Genomic DNA, 26729 nt, shown 5'->3' on the forward strand with positions numbered 1-26729 from the left:
AATAATAATAATAATAACATACAGAAAAAAATTTTTCTCTCTGATACTAATTTTCAATACAAAAATAAGTATAGCTTAATGCATCTGTCTTTTTTTTTTATGAATTTTTTTCTATCACAGTCTAATATGACAATCCTTCAAAATTCATCCCTCATTTAACTAAATTCTTCGTGAAAAAAAAAAAAAAAAAAAAAAAAAAGGAAAATTTTAAAATTTAAAAGGAAAAGTTCAATTATTTTCCCCAAACAAAATTGTGACAAATCATTTGAACTATACAATTTGTATTATCAATTACGAATTATTTTTTATCTAACAATTATGGTTTTAACTTTTTAAAAACCACATTGTATTGCATTCTTTTAATAAAAATTCTGATTACAAAGCTGATTAAACTGAATCAAGCTTTACGTTCACTGATAATGTTTGATAAGCAAAGTATTTTTGTGTCAAATTTCATTACACAAATGGGGAAAAACAAGGAAATAAATTTAAAAGGTTTGATTCATTTGAAATATTCAAACTTTTATTTAAAAATCAAAATTATCACTAAATGAAGAAATTCAATATTAAAAATAAAAATTTAAAAAAAAAACAACTGAAGAATATTTGAAAGATGAATACCATGAAATTCATCATGTTAGTCACTGCCAAATGTTTCTACTACTAATGTTTATACCAATAAGGATTATTGGTATAAAATAAGTAATAAGTAAAATGAAAAAAATTTAAAGATACACCTTGTTATTAAAAACAAACTTTTAAAATCAGTTATTTGAAATGATGTAACATGTGATAGATTTTAATATATTATTTTTTACTGATCATCTTGCTTATAACTGCATTATTTTGACAAATTCCGCAACACATCTTATTAGTCTCGATCTATGAATCTGAAGTGTCGCTAACGCCAAAAGCGCCAGAACTCCTTGACTATGACGTCAAAAATACGTGCAATTTCATTGGCTAATACCTAAAAATCATTTTTGTAGCTCTGCTATTATTAAAGGTTTTCTTTTGAAACATGGTTCAGCTGATTGTGAGGTGATATTGAACTCTTTTCGTAAGTGTATTTTTAAAAATTTTATTGTATCATATCATTCGTTTTAGTTCAATTAATTATTTCTTTGGTGTTCTGTTATATGAATCCTTGTTGAATGACACGATTTAGTTTTCTTGAATACAAAGAGTACTAGGATGTGCTTGGTACAGAGGTAATGGGCTGGAACCGAATTCACTGAAGAAATTGAAATTTCTCCCTTTTATGAAATCGTAAAGCTTAAGTTTTTATAAATATGGCATATTGAGAATGTATTTTTATAGTTGCCATTAATCTGAAAGTACTGCTGTTGTCTGTTCTTTAGTATTGCATTTGTTAAACATAATATCTAAATGAAACTGAATAAAAATCATTTTAAATAACAATAAAAATATTTTATCACATTTTTATCTATATTTTATATTTGCTTTCTTACTTTATTACATATAATTTCAGCAAATTTAATATTTATACAATTTAACAGTATTTTCAATTTTTTAAGGAAGATTTAAAAGATTTTTTATTTATAACAATGTTTTTTTTCATCTATAAAATAATATATATTACTTTTCAGTTTCGTTTCTAATTATTTTTTTAAAAAGGTAATGAATGTCGTTTATTGTTATGACAATTTTTGATGCAAAGATGTTGACCCTAAAAGTGTCAGGTTGCTCAGAATTGGATTGTTTGGACTTTGGAATCACCTAAGGGCTTCTTAGTGGTCAGAGAAAGTGCCCTACTTTCTCCTTTATGGAGCAGTATGGTATGGACGATGCTTGATTAATAGCTAGCTAAATACATTTTACTAACTAGCTTATTTCTAAGTAAAATAATTCATTGCCTTTTAAAAAGAATAGTAAATGTTAAAATTATAATAGTAATTTGTCATTTTAAAAATATTTTTCTTTATATAAAGGAGGTAAAAATATTTTACCTGGTAATGCACCAGGTATTTTGATTTCACTTTATGTGCTCCACTTTCATATTATTTTCCCCATTGCTCTTGATATTCATTTGATATAGTTCAAAGATTTAAAAAAAGTTTACAAATTAATATATATTTAACTTTTAAGTAGAAAATTAATGTTGCTTTTGGTTATTTATTAAAAGAAGCCTTTATTATGCATTTTTTTAAGTTGCAGTTTTCTGTTAGTTGTATTAATTTATTCTTGAAATTTTAAAATTTATTTTTAAAAAAATTAATTTTTTTTAAAGTGCTTAGCATAAATATTTTGCTTTATTTTAAATGTAAAAATTTTGCTATTATTTTTTCATGTTGTTTAAAAGATTTTCTAAATCTCATAAATTTTTTGAAATGCCAAAAGTTTTAAATAAAAATAAAAGAGATTGAATATTTTTCTTTGCAAAATATTTTAGATATTGATTTTTAACAATGTATATAATTCTTAAAAGAAAATGATTAATGCAAATTTATTTACTGGAAAACTTCATTGTAGACATATTTATCGATATTTTCATGTTATTTTCTATTTATTTTTTTTATTGTGAAAACATAAAATTTTAAATTCTTCATAATTTAAAAGATTACCTTCTTTTTAATTATAGTAGCCCCTGTAATTACAAGTTGATTTTAGAATTATATCAAGATTGCAGCTATGATTTCTAATATTTGCTAGCTAAAAAATAGCACTTGCATGTTTCATTAGAATATTTTTAACAATGTTTTGCCAACATTTCACACCATTTTTGTAATATGTCTCAGTTTCTTGGTAATTGAATCTTGGGTACAACTATAGTGAGGAAATATCAAAAATTGATTTAACTGTGTATGTTAAATTTTCATAAATATGATGGTTCATTTATATTATATAATAAATTAACCATTTTAATATTTAATATAAAGCTGATTGCAGTTGTCTCTAGGTTTTGTTTCAGGGGAGAGAGAACAGTAATTATAAAGATTTCATGCCTTTGTATCTTTGGTAGATAGAGAATATGTAATATAGCTTTTTATATAAAATAATTATATTAATATAAAATGGAACTAATATACCTTTCTGCTTTAATATAATAATTATTATTATGGGTTTTTAGTTGTGTTTTATGAAAAGCAATTGTATCTCTAATTTTCTTGAAAAGTTTTCTCTCTCTTTTTTTTTTTTTTTCTTTCTTATCCTATTTTAATAATGAAATAATTGTACAGCTTTTGACCTACAGTGGTAGATGAATTTCTCCTATAATTTATTTTAAAAACATTATGTTATAAAATCATTGGTATACAAGTTAATGTCTAGTTAATAATACATATTATAAATGTTTTATTTCCCTTAATTTTATTCATTTTATGTGTATGGTTTTTAAAAGTGATGTGATTACTAAGCATTTCTTTAAAACCTGTATTCTTTTACATCACCTAAAAATTAAACTTACACACATGTGATAATCATCAACCTTGAATTAAATTTAGAAATTAATTTAATATGTTTTTAAGACTTCATGATTTTTGCCATTTCAGTAGTTAGTGAAAAATATGAACTGAGTTTGATAAAATTGTGCCTCATTAAGAAATCCAACTTTTCCAAGTTCATACATTTCTGATAATTACTTTTTAAATATTGTTATCTTTTCATTAATATTTTATTGCACCAGGTATAGAATGCCATTTATGTGTAGCATTTGCTAAATACCTTTTTCATTTTTTTTTTTTTTTTGTACTTTAACTAATATAAACCACAGCAACATTAACTGTTAGTCTGTTAACTAAATCCCCCTGAAATTAAGTTGAGACATATGTGTAACATTGATGTGAAACTGCTGAGAATTATGAAGTGATAAGCTGTGATTTTTAAACCATTTATGCTCTGAGTAAGAATATCAGAAAATGATGTATTACTTTTTAATGATATTTAACTCTAGAAGATATAGGGGACACATTTTCTCCCCAATTAGAATGGAGTGTACTTTGATAATCTTTTAGTGATTTTTTAAAAAAATTTTTAAGCTGAAATATTTATATTGTAACATTTTAGATACAATAGCCCTCAACTAAAAAAGTAATTTACATAAAAAAAATAATAAAACAATTTTTCTTTAAGGCTTTTAGAATGCTCCTAAAATATATTCCTATTTTTTTTTTTTTTTTTTTTTTAGAGTGCTAAAAGATTGCACAATTTGAGGGGGGGGGAGAAGTTTTTAAGATCATTAAAAGAAATTAATTTTTGATTTTTTACCAAATTTATATAAAATTTATTTAAAATAGAATATTCTACATTAATAATTTGAAGAAATCATATTTATTTATTATATTATATATAAATATTAGGTCATTTATTCTACAAAGTAGAATCTCAGTCACTTCAAAAATATGATATATCTTATAATGAATGTAAAGTTAGGGATTCTAGATTAAAAATTCTAAGCTCACAATCTGTATCTGCATAAGATAAAATCTTCATATTTCCTTTTTCATAGAAAACACTTTTTTTATGTTGTGAAAAATACAAAAGTAGTTGAATAAAGTTATGTGTAGTAAACAGAGCTTTGTATATATTTCCTTTATTAAAAATATGTAAATATTTTTCAAAAATAAATAAAAATAATCATTGACTATTTTTATTTAGTAAAAACAATAAATCATAAATACTTCTCAAATAATTATATTCCTAATGTGCTATTAGATATGCTTGCAATTTTAAATTTTTTAAAAAGAAATCATTCTGGTTAATAGCTAAATTTTTTTTATCTTGATTCTTTTAAATATTTCTTTTATAACCACCTTATATTCACATATATATAGTAATAAAACTTGATAAATATTTAAAAAAAATTTGTGTGTATATATATATATATATATATGTAAATTTGTTTTTCATTTAAAAATGTTATACAGTGTCCGAGTCATTTCATCTAAACTTATTCTGTCATCTTTTTAAAAAATGCAGTAATTTTATTATTTATATAATTACTTTTCTTAGACTTGCTTTTTTATATTTATTGGATATTTATTTAATGGATAAAACACTAGCTTAAAAAATAATATTCAATATGGTTCAATATTTTAAAGTTTATGGTTGCAGACTTATTATTTATTTTAATACTTTTAATTATTTATTTTTTGAGTAGAACAATATATTTTTTAAGGGATTAAAACTTGAAATGAGCGCATCTTATAATTCATATGTATTATGAAAGGTTTATTTAAAAAATCCTTTTCAAAGATGATATTTCGCAAAAATATTATAAGCAAAAGTGATCTTGGGATATTTTATATAAATCTATTTAGGCATCTATGAGATCCAAGTACTTAAATTGTAAGTAAATTGTGTGTGATAAAAATAAATGCTGTGCATAATTTTTGTTCTTTCTTCTTATAACTCAGTTAAGATAATAATAGGCATATCTGTCAGCAAAATAAGTTAAATCTGTACAGATAAACTTGATTATTTGTTATTCCTCAACATTTTGATAAGATTTCTTAAATGCAGAGCAAACAACTTATGAGGTTAACCAACCAATTTTTCCAGAATTATGTACCTTTTCTATTGGTCAAGACCTTTAAATTTATCAGGCTTAATCTAGGATTTTTATGCATAATTCCTGACATTGTGATTGAAAAATTATTTAAAGAAAATTTTGAAAATTATTTAAAGTTAGTGTCTACTTCACTCAATGTTTTGAATTTTACAAAGTTATTTTTCTGATAGCCTATGATGTTGTTCTATGTTTAACTGTATTACTCTTTCTGCATCATAAGGTTAAAATTAATGTATTGTCTTCTTCCTGTAGAGATGTACATACACCTCAGCCAAACAGCTTATCTAAAAAGAGTCTATATATAGGACTTCCTGGAAGTCACTCCTAGCATAATACTCTTCAGTTAGAAGATGTTCTTAGGCTATCAAGAGTTCAAAATGAAAATACTCACTAAAACTTTTGAAATTCAGGGAATGACATGTAATTCATGTGTCAATACAATTGAACAGAATATTAGCACTGTTCCTGGAGTACAATGGATAAAAGTAGGAAAACTATTCTTTTTAAAATAATTGTTCTGTTATTCCTTATTCTTTCTGGATGGCATGCTCTGAAAATTTTTCACCCCTTTTCTTTTCTTTTTTTCCCCCTGTGTTCAAAATTGGCATACTATTTTAGAAAATAATATGTTTGTTATTTTGCTTTATCTGTCATTTTCATTTTAGATATAGTATATAGTTTTAAGAATAAATTAAACTAGCAAATATTTCACTTCTAGTATTGATTTATTATTATATATTTATTTTTTGTTTCCATATAGAATAATGGATTATTCCTTCTAAAAAGCATGTTGTTTTAGTTCTCTCTTCCCCAACCCCTCTTCTTTTTTTTTATATATGTATAAAGTTCAAGTAAATTACTTTAAAAGTTTTCTGTTTTATTATTATTTGATTGCATGAAAATATATTATTCCATAGTTGTTTATTATGATACTGTATAGTTTTAACATTAAATTAATATAGTAAATTTTTTTTTGGACTGTATTTTTTTGACTGATTACATAAAAAAAAAAACAGGTATACATTACAAGAATTTAATTTTTATATTGAAATAATGTGGGATTACTTAATGGTTCAAAGTAAGCTTTTAATTGTGCTTCAAATAAACAAAATGAAAGGAGGTTTAAATAAAAAAAAGGGTAATATTAATTTAAGGAGACATGTAATTTAATACTACTATATGTGGCCATGTATGGAGTTGGAGATAAGATCTAAACACTGTAATATATTAATGGATTACAGTAATCCTCTTACTCCAAGGATGAAAATCTAGGACGTGAAATAAGTACCTTTCATTTGCCGTCTTCACTTCAAGAAGTAACTTCTTACTAAGGGTAGCATCAAAATGTGGCGTTCCAAGAAATATAAATATGTTAGTATTGATTATATTTTTCTACTTATTAAAAATGAATTATAGTTTTATTGATTGGTATAAACTTTGCTTGTTGATTCTTTGGAAATTAAATAAATTGCACTGTAAGTTTTTTATTAAAAGTTACTGTTATCTTTCTTTTAGGTCTCCTTGGAAAACAAATCAGCTGACATTGAATACGACAGTGATATCATTTCTGATACTCAATTAGCAGAAAAAATTGAAGAAATGGGGTTTGAAGTTTCACTTAATGAACCAGACATCCAAAGAATGTCTGCAGCTATCAAGGGGATGACTTGCATATCATGTGTTCGGAAAATTGAATCTAATGTCCTTGGTTACACTGGTGTGAGTAGTGTAAAGGTATGCCTTGAAAATAGGCTAGCTAAAGTAGTTTATGATTCTAAACAAATAAATTTTGATGAAATTTGCAAAATAATTACTCAACTAGGTTTTCCTGCAGAACCTATATCTCTAACTGTATTTAATGAAGCATTTGTAAAAATTAGTGTTGAAGGAATGACTTGTAACTCCTGTGTACGAAGTATTGAAGATCTTGTTGGTTCAAAGCCAGGAGTTAACAAAATTAGCGTCTCTCTATCTGATGAAATAGCATCCATTTGGTACAACCCTAGCATTACAACTTCAGAAAAGCTTAAGGATATTATTTATGATATGGGTTTTGGAACATCGGTAATAGAAGTTGTTGATGCAAAAGATAAACCACAGTTTATTGTACTTGACATACAAACTCCCAGTGCTTCAGAGTGGTCATCCCATGATGAAGATCAATTATTCTATTCCAGTGGGGTTATTTGTGTTCAGTCAATGTCAAACCCAAAACAAATGAATGTTTACTATATGCCAAATTTAATTTCTGCAAATGATATTATGGATTCTATTCAATCAATGGGCTTTATTTGTAAAGAGATACATGTGGAATCTGTAAATGATCTTCCTGGTGCAAAACTACTTCCAAAGTCAGCAAAAATTATAGAAAATGGAATAAAGGAAACAAGTAAGTTTTTATTTGTTTATTTATTTTCAATTTTGTCTTCAGATCAACTTATTGTAAAAATTGCATTTTGTGTTTTTTAAATGAGAACAACATAAGGTTACAGATTATAAATATGTGATTTTGCATAATAATGAAAATATATCTCTTAATTGCTTGGTAATCTGTTAATTTTTTAAATTCATGATTAAAACTATTTTAGACATACTAATTTATGAATGGTTTTGGAAATTGTAATGCTTATGGGTAGCATGAAACATTTATTTAAAATAGATAAGTTCATGTCCATTATATAATTTTCTTTATTTCAAAGACCTGGTGTTGTGATTATAATCTTAAAAAATATTTCCTGTTAGATAATCATACCTTTGTTAGAAATATATAAATATAGCACATTTCTTTCATACTACTATATGTTTTTAATAATTAATTCTAAAGTATTATGTAATTTTCTTTCTTGTTTATGATTACTTGTGTTTAAAAGAATTGAAGTCATGAATAATATACTTTGCTTTATAAACATACAGTTTTGAAATAAATTAATTTTGTATTCTTAATCCAGTTCTCTCCAAGATTTGTCTATGTTAAATCTATCATTGTATATCAGATATTCCCAGATTAGGCTAGCCCTGTAAAATAAGATGCCAGCTAACACTTAAGAAAAGTAGTTTTTGTCATCTGACCATAAGATTTATTCATCAATTCACTGTAGCCTTTACTCATTTTCATAATCAGATATTAGTTTTAAAAAGTTAGTAGGGTAATATAAATAAATTTTCATTTATATTTTCTTTTAAAAATTATTCAGCTTGGCTAATTTTAGTAACTACTTTGAATATCTTGGCACTTTTTTCTAATAAACATCAACTTATTCTTAAAAAAAAAAAAAAAAAAGTTGAGCTAATCTGGACAGAGAAATGTCTTTTCCAGCTTTCAAGCCATCTTTGTATATGCTTTTCTATTAATTTGACATCAACTGTCACCAAGAATGTTATAAAAAGTCGATACTTTTGAAAAATAATATTTTGATATACTCATCTGAGAAATAATATTTTGAGAAGTTACCAAAATATACTGCTTTTTTAAGTTCATTAAATTTAGTGCATTTTAGTTATTATCAGTATAATAGAGAAGTATCTTTTGTTGAGTTTCAAAATTTTGATATTTAACAAAAAGCATAAGCCACATATACTATTGGCCATTAATTCAAAATGGCTCTTTCCTTCATTGTATAACATCTTCAGTATTCTAAAAATTATTTTGCTTCTATTTAAGAAATAATTATAAAACAGATAATTGAAAATTATTACTGAAATTAAAAAGAAATTCTTTTAAATAACAGATAAGGAAATTTAAATTACTTTTTATTTACTTATTAAAAAGAAATCTATTAAGCTTAATCATTTTAAAATCAGCAATTAATCATTTTTAATCAGTAAGACAAAACTTAGTTTTTGTCACTTTACTGCAAAAACGATTTTAATGCATATTCAAATATATAACACATTTTCTAAAAAATTATTATACTTTAAAAATTAGAAGTTCTTAAAAAATTTTAAATGGTGCGTTTTCGAATCATCTTTTAAAATTTTTATTTATAAGAAAATTATTTTCTGAGTAAATACAAAGAAATGGTCTACAAAAGAAAAAATAATAATAATTAAAGAAAACTTTTAGCATTCAATGAACATATGTAAAATAAATTCATTCATTAAAAACAAAACAAAAATACAATTTCCTTATCTGTTATTGAAATTGAAAAAGGTGGGATAAAGATGTCCCAAGGCCCATCAAACAATTGTGGGCCAGTAGGGGTAATTCTTAAATCTGTTCAGCAGTTCCTTTTAGTTTTGATTAAATGTTATCATTAATTTAAATTATATATATATAATATAATAAAGTTTTTAAACATTCATTTGAGGTGTGTAATTATATATATATATATAATATAATATAATATAATATAATAGAGAGAGAGAGAGAATGAAGAATTTTATCTCAAAATTAAAAGTTTTGGCCTCTTTATTTTCTTTAACAGAATAGGAATAAAAGAATAAAAGTTTTTTTTTTTTCCCCCTTCTATGCATTCTATTACAGTCTTTCTTCTCTTTATTATTTTATTTTCACTAATATATGAATGAGTCGTCATAATGACATTACTTGAAAATGTATGGAATTAAAAAGTATATTTACTTTTCTCCCCCTAGAAGAAATTTCTTCCAATAAGAAATCTGAAGTGCAACTTGATGTTGATAATGAATTGGAAAAATGTTTTATTCGTATTAATGGTATGACATGTGCTTCCTGTGTTGCTGCTATAGAAAGGAATGTGATAAAAATTGAAGGTTTGTTACCCTATTTTTTTATATTATAATATTTAAAATTTTCAAATTTTAATTTAACTCTTAATTGTAAACTTGAAATATTTAAATCCTTATTTACATTTTATGTCAATATTTTTACATTAGGTGTACATAGAGTATTAGTTGGCTTAATGGCACAAAAGGCTGAAGTGAAGTATGATCCAGAATATGTATTGCCATCAAATATAGCTGCAGCTATTACAGATCTTGGATATCCAAGCACTGTACTGGATGATGTATCCACTGAATATGGAGAATTAAATTTGCATGTGAGTTAATATAATTTTCAATAAATTAAAATGCTAATTAATATTTTGTATAATTATTCACTTCAATAATTTTTTAAAAATGGAATTGGAGATTTTTGCTTTATTATTATGGATGGTTAATTAAATTTTCAAAGAATTTTCTTTTTAAAAAATTTGTTTTTTATAATTTATAAAATTACTTTCACTTTTTTTTAAACTGTTATTATTTGCTAAGATTTGATTTGGAATGATGTTCACTAATTAAAAAAAGAAGAAAAAAACTTTTTGACAGAAATAATTAAACAAAATTAATAATTTTTTTAACTATTGTACTTTTATTTGTCTTGTGATAAATTGTAGGGCAAGATCTGTATTTAAAATTGAATTTATTATTCTGTCATTTCATAAACATGTCTTTTTTTTATTTCATAGATAGGTGGAATGACATGTTCATCATGTGTGCACAAAATTGAGACAATTGTTGGTAAAAGTCCTGGTATCATATCTGCATCTGTTGCACTTGCTATGCAACAAGGTCATTTCAAGTTTGATTCTGAAGTCACTGGGCCACGGGATATAATAGATACAATTAAAGTAAGATCTTTCTTCAGAATATTTTTGCATTTTTGTCGTTATAAATTTAGCATTGATAAACAATTAGTATTATTTAATTGTAAGAGTAATAGATTGAAATTAGTTTTAAAAAATATTTTGAATAAAATTCATCTGTTTTAGAAAGTAAACCATATAGATATTTCAAATATATGACATTATTAAAAGTTAAATAATCATGGATATTTTTAAATAAATTTTTTAATCTTTTTGTTTTGACTGAATTGTTTCTGTGGGGGAAGGAAAAGTATTAAAGGTTTAATTTACGACTGTCTTGATTTAAGAGAAATGTATGAGAAATCATATGATCAATTTGTTTGAAAATTTTTTATTTCATATATAATATGTACTGCTATCTGTTACAGTGACCATCAAATTGTAAATCTGTTGAATTCATGTTTTTTTGCTTGATTTAGTCCTCTACTTAATTTCAATAGAATAATAAGAATTCTTCAATTGAAATTCTTTTAATTTGAGCTTTGTGTATGTTCAGGTATATGTATATCCTTTTTTTTTTTTTTTTTTTTTTTTGCTATATCTCCATTTTTCCTTCCTCTTGTTCATATGTAAATTTAAAGCTCAAGGTATTAATATGCAATGGCAACTTTTTTCAAAATAACACTTTCTTTTAGAGCATGGGGTTTGATGCATATCCGCTGTCAGATCACACTCGAGATGCAACTTTTTTCCTTCAAAAAGAAGAAGTTCGAAAGTATGTTTGTGCTTTTTTAAAAATCTTAAAAATATAGGATATTATTTATTTTTTATTAAACCTTTTACACTGTTATTCATAAAATTTCATATTAATTAAACTCTTTTTAGTTATATATTTATTGGAATTTTTACCCTTAATTTTGAATTTTGATTGTTAAAATCATTTTTATTTTAAAGCATGTACTGAACATTATTCATAAAATGTATATCTATGTGAAAAAGTTATGTAATTGAACTTTATGTAATATTTTGTGTTTGTGAGTATAAATTTTGAACATTAAAGATTTCAATCCAGAAAAGTCTTCACTTTCTATCGCTTTGTTTTAAAAAATGAATAAATTGGATTACAAATGTTAATCTTTTGCTGTTTCTGTTTTAAAGCTGATTTTTTTACTTTTAAAAATTTCTGTTTTTAAAATTCTATTCTGTTAAAATCTGGTTTCCCTACTTTTATGGCATTGGTGATGTGATTAGATTGGATTTTACATTTATCAAACTTTTGTTTGATAACAAAAATTTCAAAAATATAATGCTGAAACTATATATGTATGATGCTTGATGTTTTAATTCATCAAAAAATAAAGTTATTTTTACATTTTCTAATAAAAAGTATATTCATAATTAGAACAAAATATTTTGATTTATAAATACACCTTCTTAGATATTGCATAGCATATCTTGAAAAATGTTTGGAGTATTTTTTTTATATTATTTAATACTTTATTTTATCTTTTACTATTTGGGTTAACTATATTTTGTTTGTATGTCAAAAATATTATGTATTAATTCTGAAAAGATAACTTTCATTTTTAACATAAATTTTAGGTGGCGCAATTCATTTTATCTTTCATTAATTTTTGGCGTACCATCCATGGTAGTAATGATGTACTACATGGTTATAAGGATGACCACCAAATATCCCACATGTTGTGTCATACCTGGTCTATCAGCAGAAAATTTATATCTCTTCCTCTTAGCTACTCCAGTACAGGTAAATATGTTATGTCATTTGCTTTAAACTCATTCATTACTAATTTTGTAATATTCATAATTCATTATTTTGTTTTTTGACAAATATCTGAGAGACTGGTTTCTATTGTCATGCATGCTTCAGTTTACAATTTATACAAAATATATTTGGATTATTTTTATAATCAAAATATTTAAAGCAAATAGCTCTTTCATTCTAAATTCATTAAATATATTAGCAAGTATTTAAAAATTATGAGACAGATATTTTTTTTTAAAAAGTCCATGAGTTATTCCTTAGTTTTTAGTCTAAAACTATGAAAAATATAAATTTCTATTAAATAAATAATTTTCTTACCATAATTTTTGCACATAAATGATGTGTTAAATTTTCTTAAATAATTTTATAGGTCTACGTAAAATTGTGTACTTAATTATTTTAATTTTTATAGCTAGTGATTGGATAGCTTTGGATTATTTGAATTGATGTAGAGAACTAACAAATGCATTATTCATTGTTGGATATTAATTTTTTATGTTTTTATTAGTTTTTAAATTCATATTTTCTTTCAGTTTTATGGTGGACGATATTTTTATGTTCAAGCCTACAAAGCTTTGAAACATCGCATGGCAAACATGGATGTATTAATCATGCTAGCTACCACCATTGCATATTTTTACAGTGTTGCTGCAATTATATATTTTGTTATTGTCGAAGCAGATCATAGTCCTAAAACATTTTTTGAAACTCCTCCTATGTTACTAATTTTTATTTCACTTGGAAGATGGCTAGAGCACATTGCTAAAGTAAGAAATTCTGATTATCTAAAATTTTATCTTATTGTATATTTAAGTAAATTTTTTATATTAATTGTTATCCACATTTTGGTGATATGTGTTATTTTTTACAATAAATGTGCAGTAAAATATTTTTATGTAATATCATTAGTATTGTGATTCTCTTATTTATTAAATACACGTTGTGTTATTAGATTACATTATTTAATTATGCTTTGTTTTTAAAAAAATCAAGGCCGCTGATTTCTAAAGCATTTTCAGGAATAAATAAGTATTGTTTCATCCCCAACTTTTTGTGGTAAAAACTAGAGTTATTTAATATCAATAGATTGTATATAGAATATGATTAGCATATATAATATAAATAATACTTGCACATAACTTGGTAAAAATAAATTTGTAATGCATGTAACTTTTTAAATAAATTTAATTTATATTCTTTTCATGTAAGTTGAAATATTTATAACATTTGACATATATGAAAAGAAAAATATGGAAATAATAAGATGCTCATAAAATTCTTTTTCAATAAATCTTTTTTTTTTTTTTTTTTTTTTTATTGTTGGCATCATGTAAAAATTGATTTTTATCTGGACTTTTCATTTTTTTATGTATTAGGGTAAAACATCAGAAGCATTGGCTAAACTTTTATCCCTTCAAGCAACTGAAGCAACTCTTGTTGAAGTCGATGAAAGTGGGCAAATTTTGAGTGAAAAGCAGATTGATGTCGAACTTGTCCAAAGAGGGGATGTTTTAAAGGTATTGATTTATCATTAACCTGATTAAAGAGATTATTTTAATTTTTTTATGCAATATAATTAGTAATTACTCTTTTTAAATTTATGTGTATTTAATTTTTTTTAGAGAAGTTTCATTTTGGATGCATGATTTGAATATTTTTAAACATATTGTCACGTAGGTACTTTAATGTGGAATGCAATTGCACACACAAGTAGAGCTAAACTAATTTATTAACTCAACTCTGAACTCAGAACACAGTGACTGACAGATCTGCTTTTATACTAGCAGGGAAAGTTCCAGAAGACTTTTCTGGAGACAGTAAGAAAAGTCCAGAACACATATCTGGTAAACTAAAGAAAGGTCCAGAATCTTCTGGAACATGAAATAAAGGAAAACATAAAATCAAGAAATTAAATATTTACACAAACTGTGAATCGCATTGTCTCTAGCGGGATTCGAACTTATGATATCTTGATCTTATTTAGAAAATAGAACAATGATTTTGTGGGCAAATTATTATTATCATGAAATCATTATTATTATATAGTCATTTTTAATTAGTTGTTAGTTTATCATTCATTATTACTGTAACAAAAAAATTTTGGTAGGTGGTTCCTGGTGCAAAAATACCAGTTGATGGAAGAGTGCTTTTTGGTACTTCAATGGCAGATGAATCCCTTATTACTGGTGAATCTCTGCCTGTGCCAAAAAGGCCCAAATCTCAAGTAATTGGTGGGTCAGTTAATCAGAATGGTTTGTTACTTATTGTTGCCACTCATATTGGAAAAGATACAACTCTAGCACAAATTGTGAAACTTGTTGAAGAAGCTCAAACATCAAAGGTAATTTTTTCTTTTTAAACATATTAAATTTTTATATCAACTATTCTTATGCAATAAAATGTTATGTTTAAATATGATAGGTCATTTTGAATTTTATAGCTAGTGTTATTTTACATTTCAACTTTTATTTTAGTAATTTATTTTTGTTATAGGCTAAAATATTTTTATCAATGAGTGTAATAAATATTTAAACTAGTATAAGTTATGCTTTTTTATACTTTTAACAATTATTATACATTGTTACTTATATGTTTAATACGTTTCTTAAACCAAGTTTATGCATGGGGTGATTTCTTACTTTTTCAATATTTTCCTTTTTTATCCTGTGGATAATTTCATGATTCTTCTGGGAATATAATTATTTTTGATAAAATCTTATGTGTTATACCTTCTTCCCTATGAAACAAAATGTACTAATTTCTCCCTAGGTAAATTCAAGCAAATTTCAATGTTTTGTTAAACATTAGTTCATTTACATATGATGCTAGATTGTCTATAATGTATTTGATCAACATATCTCAACTGTAGTATATATATTGTATGTAAACCTAAAGGTTAAGTACAGATAATAATTAAAAACAATAATATTTGAAATTAAAAAAAATATTTAGATTAAATAAAGAATTGTTTTGATGTAATGATAAAAAATTTGTAACACTAGTAATAAATTTTATTAAATTTCAGGCTCCAATTCAGCAATTGGCTGATAAAATTGCTGGATATTTTGTACCAGTTGTGGTGGCAGTATCTGTTATTACTCTGATTGGATGGATTGCTGCTGGATACCTTTCAATTGAGTCAGTGAGACAGTTTCATAAAAAGCATGTAAGTGTCAGATATATGTGTACATTTTATTATAAGCATTCAATAATTGTTGATTGTTAAATAATAAAAATATTTGTTGTATTGTGAGAAAGTTCCATAGATTATTATTGATTTTCACATTACAAAATGTTTCAATTTTTTTTTATAGAAAGAAAATGCCACAGATTCAGAAATAATCTTCCAGTTCGCTTTCCAGTGTGCTCTTACAGTTCTTGCTATAGCTTGCCCATGTTCATTGGGCCTTGCAACTCCCACTGCTGTTATGGTTGGTACTGGTGTTGGTGCAACAAATGGAATCCTGATAAAAGGAGCTGAAGCATTAGAATTGGCTCATAAAGTAGATTTTAAATGTTTCACGTTTTGATGGCTCAAAAATCATTCAAAATAACCTTTTTAAATTCATTTATATATTTAGGTAGAAAAATTTGGATATTTAAATATATACCTGCATAATCACCATTATTTAAAAAATTTGATTGATAATATTTGACAAAAACAATTATATATAGATTTTGCATTGCTACAAATGAAATTAATTACATAACTTAAGTGGAATGCTTATTTTCATTTTAAACTTTTTTTAATGCATTTCGTTAGTAGTATAGCATTTTCCTTTGCTCCTTTTTCAAACCTATTTATTTACTGCAAAGAACTTCCTGATTTTATGATATTTTACCTTAAATTGATCTTCCCTTTTTTTTTATTATAAATTATTGTATCATTGTTTCTGCTCAGTAGAACTAGCTAAGGGAAAGTTCTTATATAAAAGGGTTTGAAGTTTCTGAGTCTTTTATAGAAAGGTTAATAGCATCAGCCGATTGACAAATTGTTGAAATTTTTGGTGTGCTATTCTGTGACATGCAGAAGTCAAATTATTAAATATAGAAGTATATCAAGAAATAATTACATTTTGTTATATGTTCTTTAACAACGATTCTAGAAGGAAGCTAAATATATAATGATTATTTGAGAAGGGTTAGGACTATAAATTGTCCTTAAGTGCGTAACTATTAAAATCACCAAAATTTAAATATATGTGGCACAGAAATCATTCTTATTATTTATTGTCAGATATCAACAATGAAATACAAACTGCTAGTTGAGTATTCCAAACTCTTTCATGGAACATTTTTACATTTGCATTTAATTCGGTGCCTCGTTTAATTAATGGATGTGTTTACAAAATATTATTAAAAATCAACTAACTACCTGCAAAATATATTGCAGATAATTGATATAGGTTTTCAAATAGCTATTCTTCAAATTTCGAAACTTTCTGTTGAAAGAAAAATTGTTAAAAGTGTGAAGTTTTTAACTAAAAAACATTCTTTTCCCTTTGCTTTTTGTGTTCCCTTTATACTTTTTACTTACCAGGTTAAATTATACTCTTGCTTTTTTTCCCCATCATGATTAAATTTTTGTGCTCTTATTTTTTCTTATCAAAATTCTGCACTTGTGAACAAATGTTTTGATTTTTTTTTTCTTTCTTATATATGTTTAAATTTCTGATTTTTTTTAAAAAAAATCATTGTTTTCCCATTTCATTTTCTTAAATTAGTAGAATTATTATATATGGTAAGACTTGTTTCAGCCCTTCATTTAATTTTTTGGATTAACAAAAAAAAAAAAGGTGTTTATTTAACTTTTAAAATGAAACTTTATTATTCTGATTAATGATCTTTTAACATGTACCAAAATAAAAATTCGCAATCTTATTTTAATTCTTTCATTGTTAATATTTTTAGGTGAAAAGTGTAATATTTGACAAAACTGGGACAATTACTCGTGGTATTCCAGTTATGACACGCATTTCTGTGTTTGTGGATCAAAATGTATTTTCTTTTGGAAAAATATTAGCGGTGGCTGGAACTGCAGAAGCTAACAGTGAACATCCAATTGCTTCTGCTATAACTTCATTTGTCAAAGAGGTATGCATAAATATCATCAATTATTGTTTACATTAAAAAATATTTCGTTCTAATATAAGTCGTGAAAGTAAACTAATTTTTATATATGCATATTTTTATTTTCATCTTTTCTTTGCATTATAAACATTGTTACTAAAAATATTAAATACTATGGGTCTTTGATGATTAGTTTATTTACCAGGAGGAAAAATCGGAAAAAAAAAATACATATGAAAAATAAGTGCTCAACAAACCAAATATACCCGAAAGTTTTGCTATTATTTATCATGACTTCCTTTGATGATTAGCTAGTTTACTGAGAATATTAGTTATGTTTAATTTCATTTCCTTGATATTCATATCTTTGACAAAATCAAATTGTGATAGAAATTAAAGCTTTTTTTTTTATAACCTTACACCTGTTCAATTTATTGTGTGCATGAACTTTCTCAGTAGAATCAAGTTTCATAATGTTATATTGGCAATATAAATATAAGCAATCTATCTTTTAATTGCTTGTTGTGTATTATGATACAGTCACTTTACTTATTTATTCTTCTTGTAAATTGTACAGATAATAAATAGAATATTTACTATTTAACTTTAAATAATAATAATAAAAAAAAATATGCAAAAAATATTTTTTTTTTTTTTTTGATTTCAAAATGAAAAGAACTAGACATTTTAACATCTTAAAATAGTTTAGAAATTATTTTTGGCAATTATATTTTTAAAAGTTATCAGGAAAAAATTTTAGAATTTCCCTTCTTTTAAATGTGTATTAATGAAACTAATTTGTAATATTTGTATTGATTAAACAATTAACAACGAAAAACCGTACCATTGAAATTTAAAGTATAGTTATTATATTAAAAATGATAATGAACTGCAAATTCCATATATTATAGGCATTACAAATTGAAACTTTTGGAAAATGTGAAGACTTTGCTGCTGTACCAGGTTGTGGTCTTCGTTGCAAGGTTTCTAATATCCATCACATGCTAAAAGAAGAACCACATGTTGAAAATCTTGTTGGAACTAATAATAGAAGAAGCACAATCAGCTTAAACTTTAGAAGTGAGGTACTTGAAAATGTTTTAATTGATCGAAAAATCCACAATTCACCCCAGCACAATGCTTCTAGTCTTGCTGCCGATTTGATTCAGAATTTAAATGAAGCAGGTAATTCAAATAATTTTCACTTTTATGTTCAGACGTACTTTACAAAAAGTTATGAAATTCTTCGAAACTTTATATATATACTTGTTTTTATTTAATTTTACTGTCAACATTTATTACCTGATATTGTTTTCTGTTACCTTTCACCATCCAGAATGTCTTAAATTATAATTTAAATATTATAAAAAAAACACTGGCATTTTTGAGTATGAATGTTATCTAATTTAAATTCTGTGTTTATTAAACATAATTTTCTCATTATTAAAGATAACAGTGAGGAGGAGGCCAATCATAAATATACTGTATTGATTGGCAACAGGGAATGGATGATAAGGAATGGATTGCATGTATCTGAAGTTATTGATTCCATTATGATTGACCATGAAGAAAGAGGTCACACAGCTGTTCTTTGTGCCATCGATGGTAATGGTTTATAAATATTATGCATTTTTACTTTTACTTTTTATGATTATAAAGCTAAATTAAAAGGATTTAAAGCAGCTCAAATTATGATGTATTGTTATGCTTCTCAGAATTTTAGACTTTGTTAAATATTGTTATTAAACAATTCGAAGTATAATTGCATTGCTTTTTGAGCTGATGAAAAGTCATTATTATATCCATATTAATGATTATGTTTTGTATGTTAAATTTTGCCAGCTTACAAAATTAATGTCCCTTGTCAACAATGTGAAACTTAATAATTTATGCTTGTACTAGCTATTATATAAATAGTTCCATTTTCATTCATTCATTCTGTAAGAAAAAGCAAAATATTTCGTGCAGTTTTCAATTTTTTATATTCACCTATTATTAATAATAATTACTATATTGATGATTTTGAATAAATGACATTCTTAGTATTTTGCTCAACATATATAATAGAATGATTGCTTAGAATCTTATTTTAGAACTGAACTTGGCAGTGGAAATAATGAAATTTCTAGGGGTTTTTTTAGTTTAAAAAATTAAAAATTTTAAGAACAGTCTTTTTTGTTGTTGTAGTTTTTTTTTTTTTTTTTTTTTTTTTTTGGAGAAATTGACCAAATTTATGATCCACATTCACATCTGATCTGTTTTAAGGGTTTTGATATTCGAAATTATTATAATGGCATCAAAATCCACTACTTGGATTTTCAGTTATGATTTGCTGCTATGATAATAATAGTTAATTTGAAAAGAAATGTTTTCTATGTGTTATGATGTTAAAAAAAAATGCCAAAACTCTGTAATTAAAAAACAGAAAGTTAATAAATACGCATTTATACATTTTTAAAAATTTAACTTTGAAGCTGGTGCAATATCATATACAGTAGCACTATACAACTGAGAAATTTATCAATTGAAATAAAATATTATGCAATGAACTAACATTTCAAAAATCAGTAAATAGAAAATATCAAAAAAGTAAAAGCTGTTATGCTATATGCAAATATGCTAAAATATGAGATGAAATTGCATCAGACAGTAAAGGAAATTACAACCTTTTTAAATGAAAATTTAAAAAATGAATTATTATTCTTTCATACCAAATGACAATTATTCTATTTAATAAAAACAAAAATGAAGAAAACTATTGGCAATGATTAAATTATATATGATTAAACAGTACAATATATTTAATATGTGTAAAAAAAGAATTGTTACAAATTATTTTAATATTTTAACTGCGAAATATTGATTAAAAACACAAAAATGGAATCAATGTTCTTGAAAAATTACATTTCTCATTGTAAGGTTTGGAATAAGATTAGTTTTTGTTTGGTGATATGTTTTCAAAATTATGTTGGAGAAAATTTAAAACGTTTTGACCTTATTTCAACATTTTAGAGTTTGGGCATTCCAAAAGCATAATTAATAATGTGCTAAAAATATGTGTATCAAACTTTGTTGAAATCTGTCAAAAAGAGAAAAATTGCGTAGTATTTAAACATATTTCAAGAGTTTTTTTTTTTCCAAGTTTTTATTCAAGAGATATTTTCAATTTCTTTCAGGTATTCTTGTTTGTATGATGGCAGTAGCTGATACAGTTAAACCTGAAGCCCATCTAGCTGTGTATACTTTAAAGAAAATGGGATTAGATGTTATACTCTTGACTGGTGACAATAAGAAAACTGCTGCAGCTATTGCTAGACAGGTATCATTTTCTATTTTATTTTTCAAAATGCTTTGAATTCAATATTAAACACAGTGAGGGCTTTTCACACAAATGTTTGCTCATGTCCTTGGAAGCCTCAAATATGCCCTCGGCTGAGCTTGACATATAAACAATACTAAGCTGATGGCAGATACACAACATAAGGAAGGGAATAGGCTTCAAAATAGTTTTGTGCCTTTAGACTATTTAGCCAGAATCTTCCTTAGTGAATTCAAAAACAAATAAAAATTATGTATTTCAATTATAGAAATTACATTCTAATTTAATAGTATAATAGTAAAGTATAAATTATTATCTTTATTTCTGATTGAATTATAAATTATATTACTAAATATAATATAAACTCCTCTATATAATTTTTAAAAAGTTAATTTGATAATAAAATAAATTACTTATGTTTTTTTCTGGCTGAATTTAATTTTTTTTAATTACCTGTTTTTAAAAAATGCTGAAATTTTGATACTCGCTTATGACTGATTCATATTTTAGGTTGGAATCTCCAGAGTTTTTGCCGAAGTTTTACCTTCTCATAAGGTTAAAAAAATCCAGCAGTTGCAGGAGAAGGGTATTAAAGTTGCAATGGTTGGAGATGGGGTTAATGATTCACCAGCACTAGCAAAAGCAGATGTAGGCATAGCCATAGCCAATGGAACAGATGTTGCTGTTGAAGCTGCTGATGTCGTACTTATTAGGGTATGGTTTCTTTTCAGTAGTAGTCCATAATTTATTAATACTTAAAATAACTGTAAATTCGACCAAAGTAATAAAGCTTTTCAGAAGAAAAAAAACTGCTGAAAGAAAATTTTCTAATTTTCTTTCAAATTCTGGGAAAAGAATTTATATTAACATATCTTAGAATCAAATATTAATATTTAATCATTTGGGTTTATTCATCAGCTTATGGGTTTATTTTCTGATTAGCACATTGTAAATTGAAATTCAGTTAGAATATAAATTACATTTATATAAATGAATAGTTTTTTCAGAATCTTACAAATTCTAGATTTAATTATTTTCATAATTATTCTGCCTGCTTGCATAATAAAGAATTTTATTTGCAAAATACGGTGCAAAAACAAAGCAGCTTTATTATTGCTGCCACCATGATTTGTTTTATACTTTTTCATAAGTTTGATTTTTTTCCCCTCTTTTCTTTTGAAAATTATGAAAATAAACAATGGATTGAAATAAAAAATTTTAAACGAGTGCAAAACTTATGTGAATAGAAATATGTTAAAGAATAAGTTAATATAACCATCCTAAATAAACAATATTTGAGTAGATATCCATATGAGTTTTTCTGAGTGAATAATTATATAATAAACTAATATGTATTTTTTTTTTCAGAATGATTTATTAGATGTAGTGGGTGCTATTGACCTTTCAAATCGTACTGTTAAAAGAATAAGATATAATTTTATATTTGCCAGTATGTACAATATCATAGGAATTCCATTGGCAGCAGGTAAGATACCAATTACCATAAGAATTTTTTATTTTATTTATCTATTATTTATAACTTGTATGAAAATTATTCATCCTTTTATAGGAGTATTTCTACCATGGGGTTTGGTTCTAAAACCTTGGATGGGTTCAGCAGCAATGGCAGCTTCTTCTGTATCTGTTGTGTGTTCATCGTTGCTATTAAAACTGTAAGTTTATTAATTTCTAAATAATTTTAAGTAATTAGTTGCAAATATCTGTTTTAATTTATGTGCAAATTATTTTTAACAAATGTGTTAGTTATTTTTTACCAATTTGTTACTTCTGTGTAAGCTTTGCTTTTTTTTTTTTTTTTAAATTTGTGTAGAATAAAGTGTTATTATTTTATAGATATTTATAACTAACAAATTCATGTTCTTTCAGTACTAATTGAACACTAAATCTCATCAATTTATTCATACATTGAACAGTTATCAAATAATGAATAGCAGTGTAATAATTTGTAGTATATTCTTCTATACTATTGCTTAAAATTCTCTATATTCAAAAACTATTATAATATAAAAAATACTTAAGCAATTGTAAAAAGAACAAATTACATTCATCAGTTAAAACATTAAGTTCTCCAAACAAGTCATTTTTGTAAATTAAGGTTGAGGAACAACTAAAACTTGATCAAATATTATATATTGCTTTGAATTTTTAATATTGTATCCTCGCATAGTAAGTCTTCTAGTAAAGAAGATAATTTTACAGATACAGTAATGGATGCCTAAATCAGTACAACCTCCAACTTTAGATTTGATTTTACAAATTTAGTAATAAAAATGGAGAAATCAAAATATTCGAGGCTCTTGGTGATGGCTCCATTAGGACTTGAATACCAGTGTTTGGTATAGAACATTTAGCTCCCTGCCGTGGGAGCTATAAAAAGCTGAGAAATAGTCAGTGGAGATATGAGAAATTGAGCAAAGTCTATCTTTGGAATGCTTATTTTCTGTGGGTTCTCTCTGAATGCTTTGTATTGTTATGGTTGCTTATTACCAATTTGTTTTTTGTGTGTATGCTCTGCCTGTATTTTATTACTTGTGTATCTTGTTTTTGTGTAGAATATAATGTCATTATTTAATATTGAGCTTCTGTACATCCCCAGATGTTTTTTTTTTTTTTTTTTTGATAAAAGTATATATATACAATGGATGTTAGACTTTAGAGTCTTGAAGGAAATGCAGTGATTTATTAAAAGCCATTATTCAGGGTTTATTTATTTATTGGAGAAACTTGAAGAACTAAAGATGAATCTGAAATGTAGTTTTGAGATATCATCAATGATCCTGGTTCATAACCATTAGAAAGAGCAGTGGAGTTTTGTCCAGATGAATAACAAAGAAAGAGGACCAACGAGTAAAAGATGATCTTTTACTTCATTCCATTTTCAAAAGTGAAATAAAACTTAAAATAAAGAAAAATTACTTGGGCAGCAATTTAAGAAATTAGTTACAACTATTAAATCCTAAAAGACATGGGAGATCTAAGTAAAATGTTTAATATGATAGAAATTAAGTAACTTTAATTAAAATAACATCTTTTAAATTTATTGCACATGTATATATAATTTATAAATGAAGTTGTGGTAAATATATGATAATGGTCAATTATTATATGAAAAAGTTCTATTAGTATAATTTGGATTAATCAGTTATAATTTAGTAAAGTGTTGGAATATTTTACTATATACAAATTAATTGTTTGCAACAATAAAATTTAAGTATTACATTCTTTTTTTGTCTTAAAATAGGTACAAGAAGCCTACAAAAGAAAAGCTGACAACTCCTGCCTACCAGGAAGTTCTGCACAAAACCCATTTACATGCTCTTGAAAATGGAGATGATATATCAATTCATAGAGGTTTGGATGATATAGAATTGCCTGAACCCAAAGGTTCGATTAAGAGTAACAATTTAAGTTTTATTATGAATTTTGTTCCTGGCAACAAAACAAAAAGCAAAAATGAAAGTCAGGAAATGGAAACATTCATTGGAAGCGAAGAGGTTTAAGAAGATTTCAAAATGCTAGCTTATTACAGTTATGATTTTTTGTTATGCTTTAAAGAGAGTATTAAAAATATTTATCTTAATCTATGCATAATAGACAAGCAAAGGTGAAAAAACGAGCTTGAATTAATGATAATGATATATATGTGTATATATGTCATTATTCTTAAAAAGATGCACTGTATTAATTGAATTGAAAGATAGCTTTCATTTTGTACTTAAGATGCACTGACCACACATCTTTTTAGTAGGGTTCAATTTCATAATGTTTGCAAAGTATTAATGAAAATTTTGAACCTTTTTTATTTTAATATTAATCTAATTCTATTCAGACAAAATCGAGATTATTTCGGCATTACAGGAGTTTATATTTCTGATCATAGTTAGAAAAAAAAATATTTATGTGAACAAATATTTGTGATAAAGAATGTTATGTATTTCAGTTATTCTTTTGGATCTTTATAATTTTGATTTAAAAAATGAGAGGAAATGCTTAAATGAAAGATATTTCTAAATTACGTACTTGCACATTTTTGTATGTAAATGATTTTATTTATTCTTTTGACAATTTCAGCAGTGAAATTTTTATAACTGTTTTATGTATATCAAAATATTAAAATATATAATGTCAATTAGACCCTTTTATTATGCTTTAAGATTTAGTATTTGGTCAAATACAATAACTATTCATACTATATTTATTCATTATACATTTTATTTATTTTTAATCAGTCACTCTTCAGGAATCATATAGCTCTTAAATGAAAATGCATTTTACGTACTTATAAATTTATAAAAGATCTGATGTGATAAAATGTACTGTTAAATACAATACATTTGTGAATAGTAGGAATAAATGTACATTTATTTTCTCACAGGTTTATCTACTTTATACCAGTATTATTAGCCACTCAGAGGAAAACATACAATTTTAAAATGTGGAAATGAATTAACCTTATTGAATTTTGAAATTTAGATCTTTTTAATTTCCATTTTTTTAAATCCATTTTATTGCAGAACTATTGTGTTGGTTCTGTTACAGAAAAAGGACTAGTTGACATTAAATGTTTTAAAATATTGTTTTTTGAATTTTTATACAGCACAACTGTTTCTAGATTTAGTTTTACTGTGATGAATGTGTTCACATTTTCTTTTAATAAGAGCTTACTAATGTGTATCTTAGTATCAAAGTATAAAATTCTCAGTGTTTATATTTTGTTTTTAGGGATCAGTGTTGCCATATCCGTTGATGAAAATATTTCCATTTAAATATCTCTAACAACTGACATTTATTTCCTTTGAATGATTATTGCTGGTGTCAAGCTGTAATACTTAAAAATTAAAAATTTTAATTTTTTGATTCAAATTTTTTTTATTAGTGAATTCATTACTACAAACTTCTAGCAAACAGATTTTAAAAATTAATTATGAATAGTGCTTCATAAAGTTTTTTGTAACACTCTCATATACCCTTTTTTCTTTTCAACATAATTTGACACTTTTAAGTTTGATTTATTGACTGATTGTAAGGATAAAAATGTTTGATGTTTTGCAAGATTAAAAATTTAAGTACTCGCTTGAAAACAAATATATAATTGTGATATTGGCAAGTGAAAAAAATATTGACTGAATTTCCTGAAAAGTTTTTAAGAATCATGTCAAATTTGAATCAGGTGACGAGTTTGAAAAAGATATGTATATTGTGAGAATTCATATTTTAGAAAAGTGTGAATTAAATACAAATGTTGTCATATTTCAAATCTTTTCATTGGTTTTTAATCAATGCGAGTGAAACAAATTGTTCAGATCTCAATTATGAATATTAAATTTGCTAATTATACTCTTATATGTGATGTTGCATTGACCAAATGTTTTATATATGGATGTAAATTTTATGTAAATATATATTTTATTAAAAATATTTACAATAGCTTATTTTTGTTGCATTATTTTTCAAAAC

At 25.0% G+C, this 26729-nt stretch overlaps 1 protein-coding gene across 4 annotated transcripts; it reads left to right on the plus strand.

Moving 5' to 3' along the window:
- The first annotated feature begins 953 nt into the window (after nucleotides 1-953).
- LOC129965475 (copper-transporting ATPase 1-like) lies at nucleotides 954-26673 on the plus strand. Of its 4 annotated transcripts, none has more exons than XM_056079374.1 (21): nucleotides 963-1060; nucleotides 5783-6015; nucleotides 7046-7919; nucleotides 10124-10261; nucleotides 10385-10548; nucleotides 10960-11121; nucleotides 11772-11851; nucleotides 12679-12844; nucleotides 13396-13629; nucleotides 14239-14379; nucleotides 14970-15203; nucleotides 15888-16028; nucleotides 16177-16365; nucleotides 17774-17956; nucleotides 18844-19117; nucleotides 19382-19537; nucleotides 21109-21251; nucleotides 21762-21965; nucleotides 22620-22737; nucleotides 22822-22924; nucleotides 24514-26673. In XM_056079374.1, exons 2-21 carry the CDS (start codon nucleotides 5881-5883, stop codon nucleotides 24770-24772), a joined length of 4098 nt encoding a protein of 1365 aa, XP_055935349.1. In that variant the 5' UTR covers nucleotides 963-1060; nucleotides 5783-5880; the 3' UTR covers nucleotides 24773-26673. The 4 variants fall into 4 exon arrangements, with proteins under 4 accessions (XP_055935352.1, XP_055935349.1, XP_055935350.1 ...); XM_056079375.1 differs by lacking the exon at nucleotides 5783-6015 and adding an exon at nucleotides 6772-6901 and having other exon boundaries at nucleotides 980-1060; XM_056079376.1 differs by lacking the exon at nucleotides 963-1060 and adding an exon at nucleotides 6772-6901 and having other exon boundaries at nucleotides 5886-6015.
- Nucleotides 26674-26729: the final 56 nt, after the last annotated feature.

The sequence above is a fragment of the Argiope bruennichi genome, chromosome 4 (assembly GCF_947563725.1).
Source record: "Argiope bruennichi chromosome 4, qqArgBrue1.1, whole genome shotgun sequence".
In the NCBI taxonomy this organism is placed as follows: Eukaryota; Metazoa; Arthropoda; class Arachnida; order Araneae; family Araneidae; genus Argiope; species Argiope bruennichi.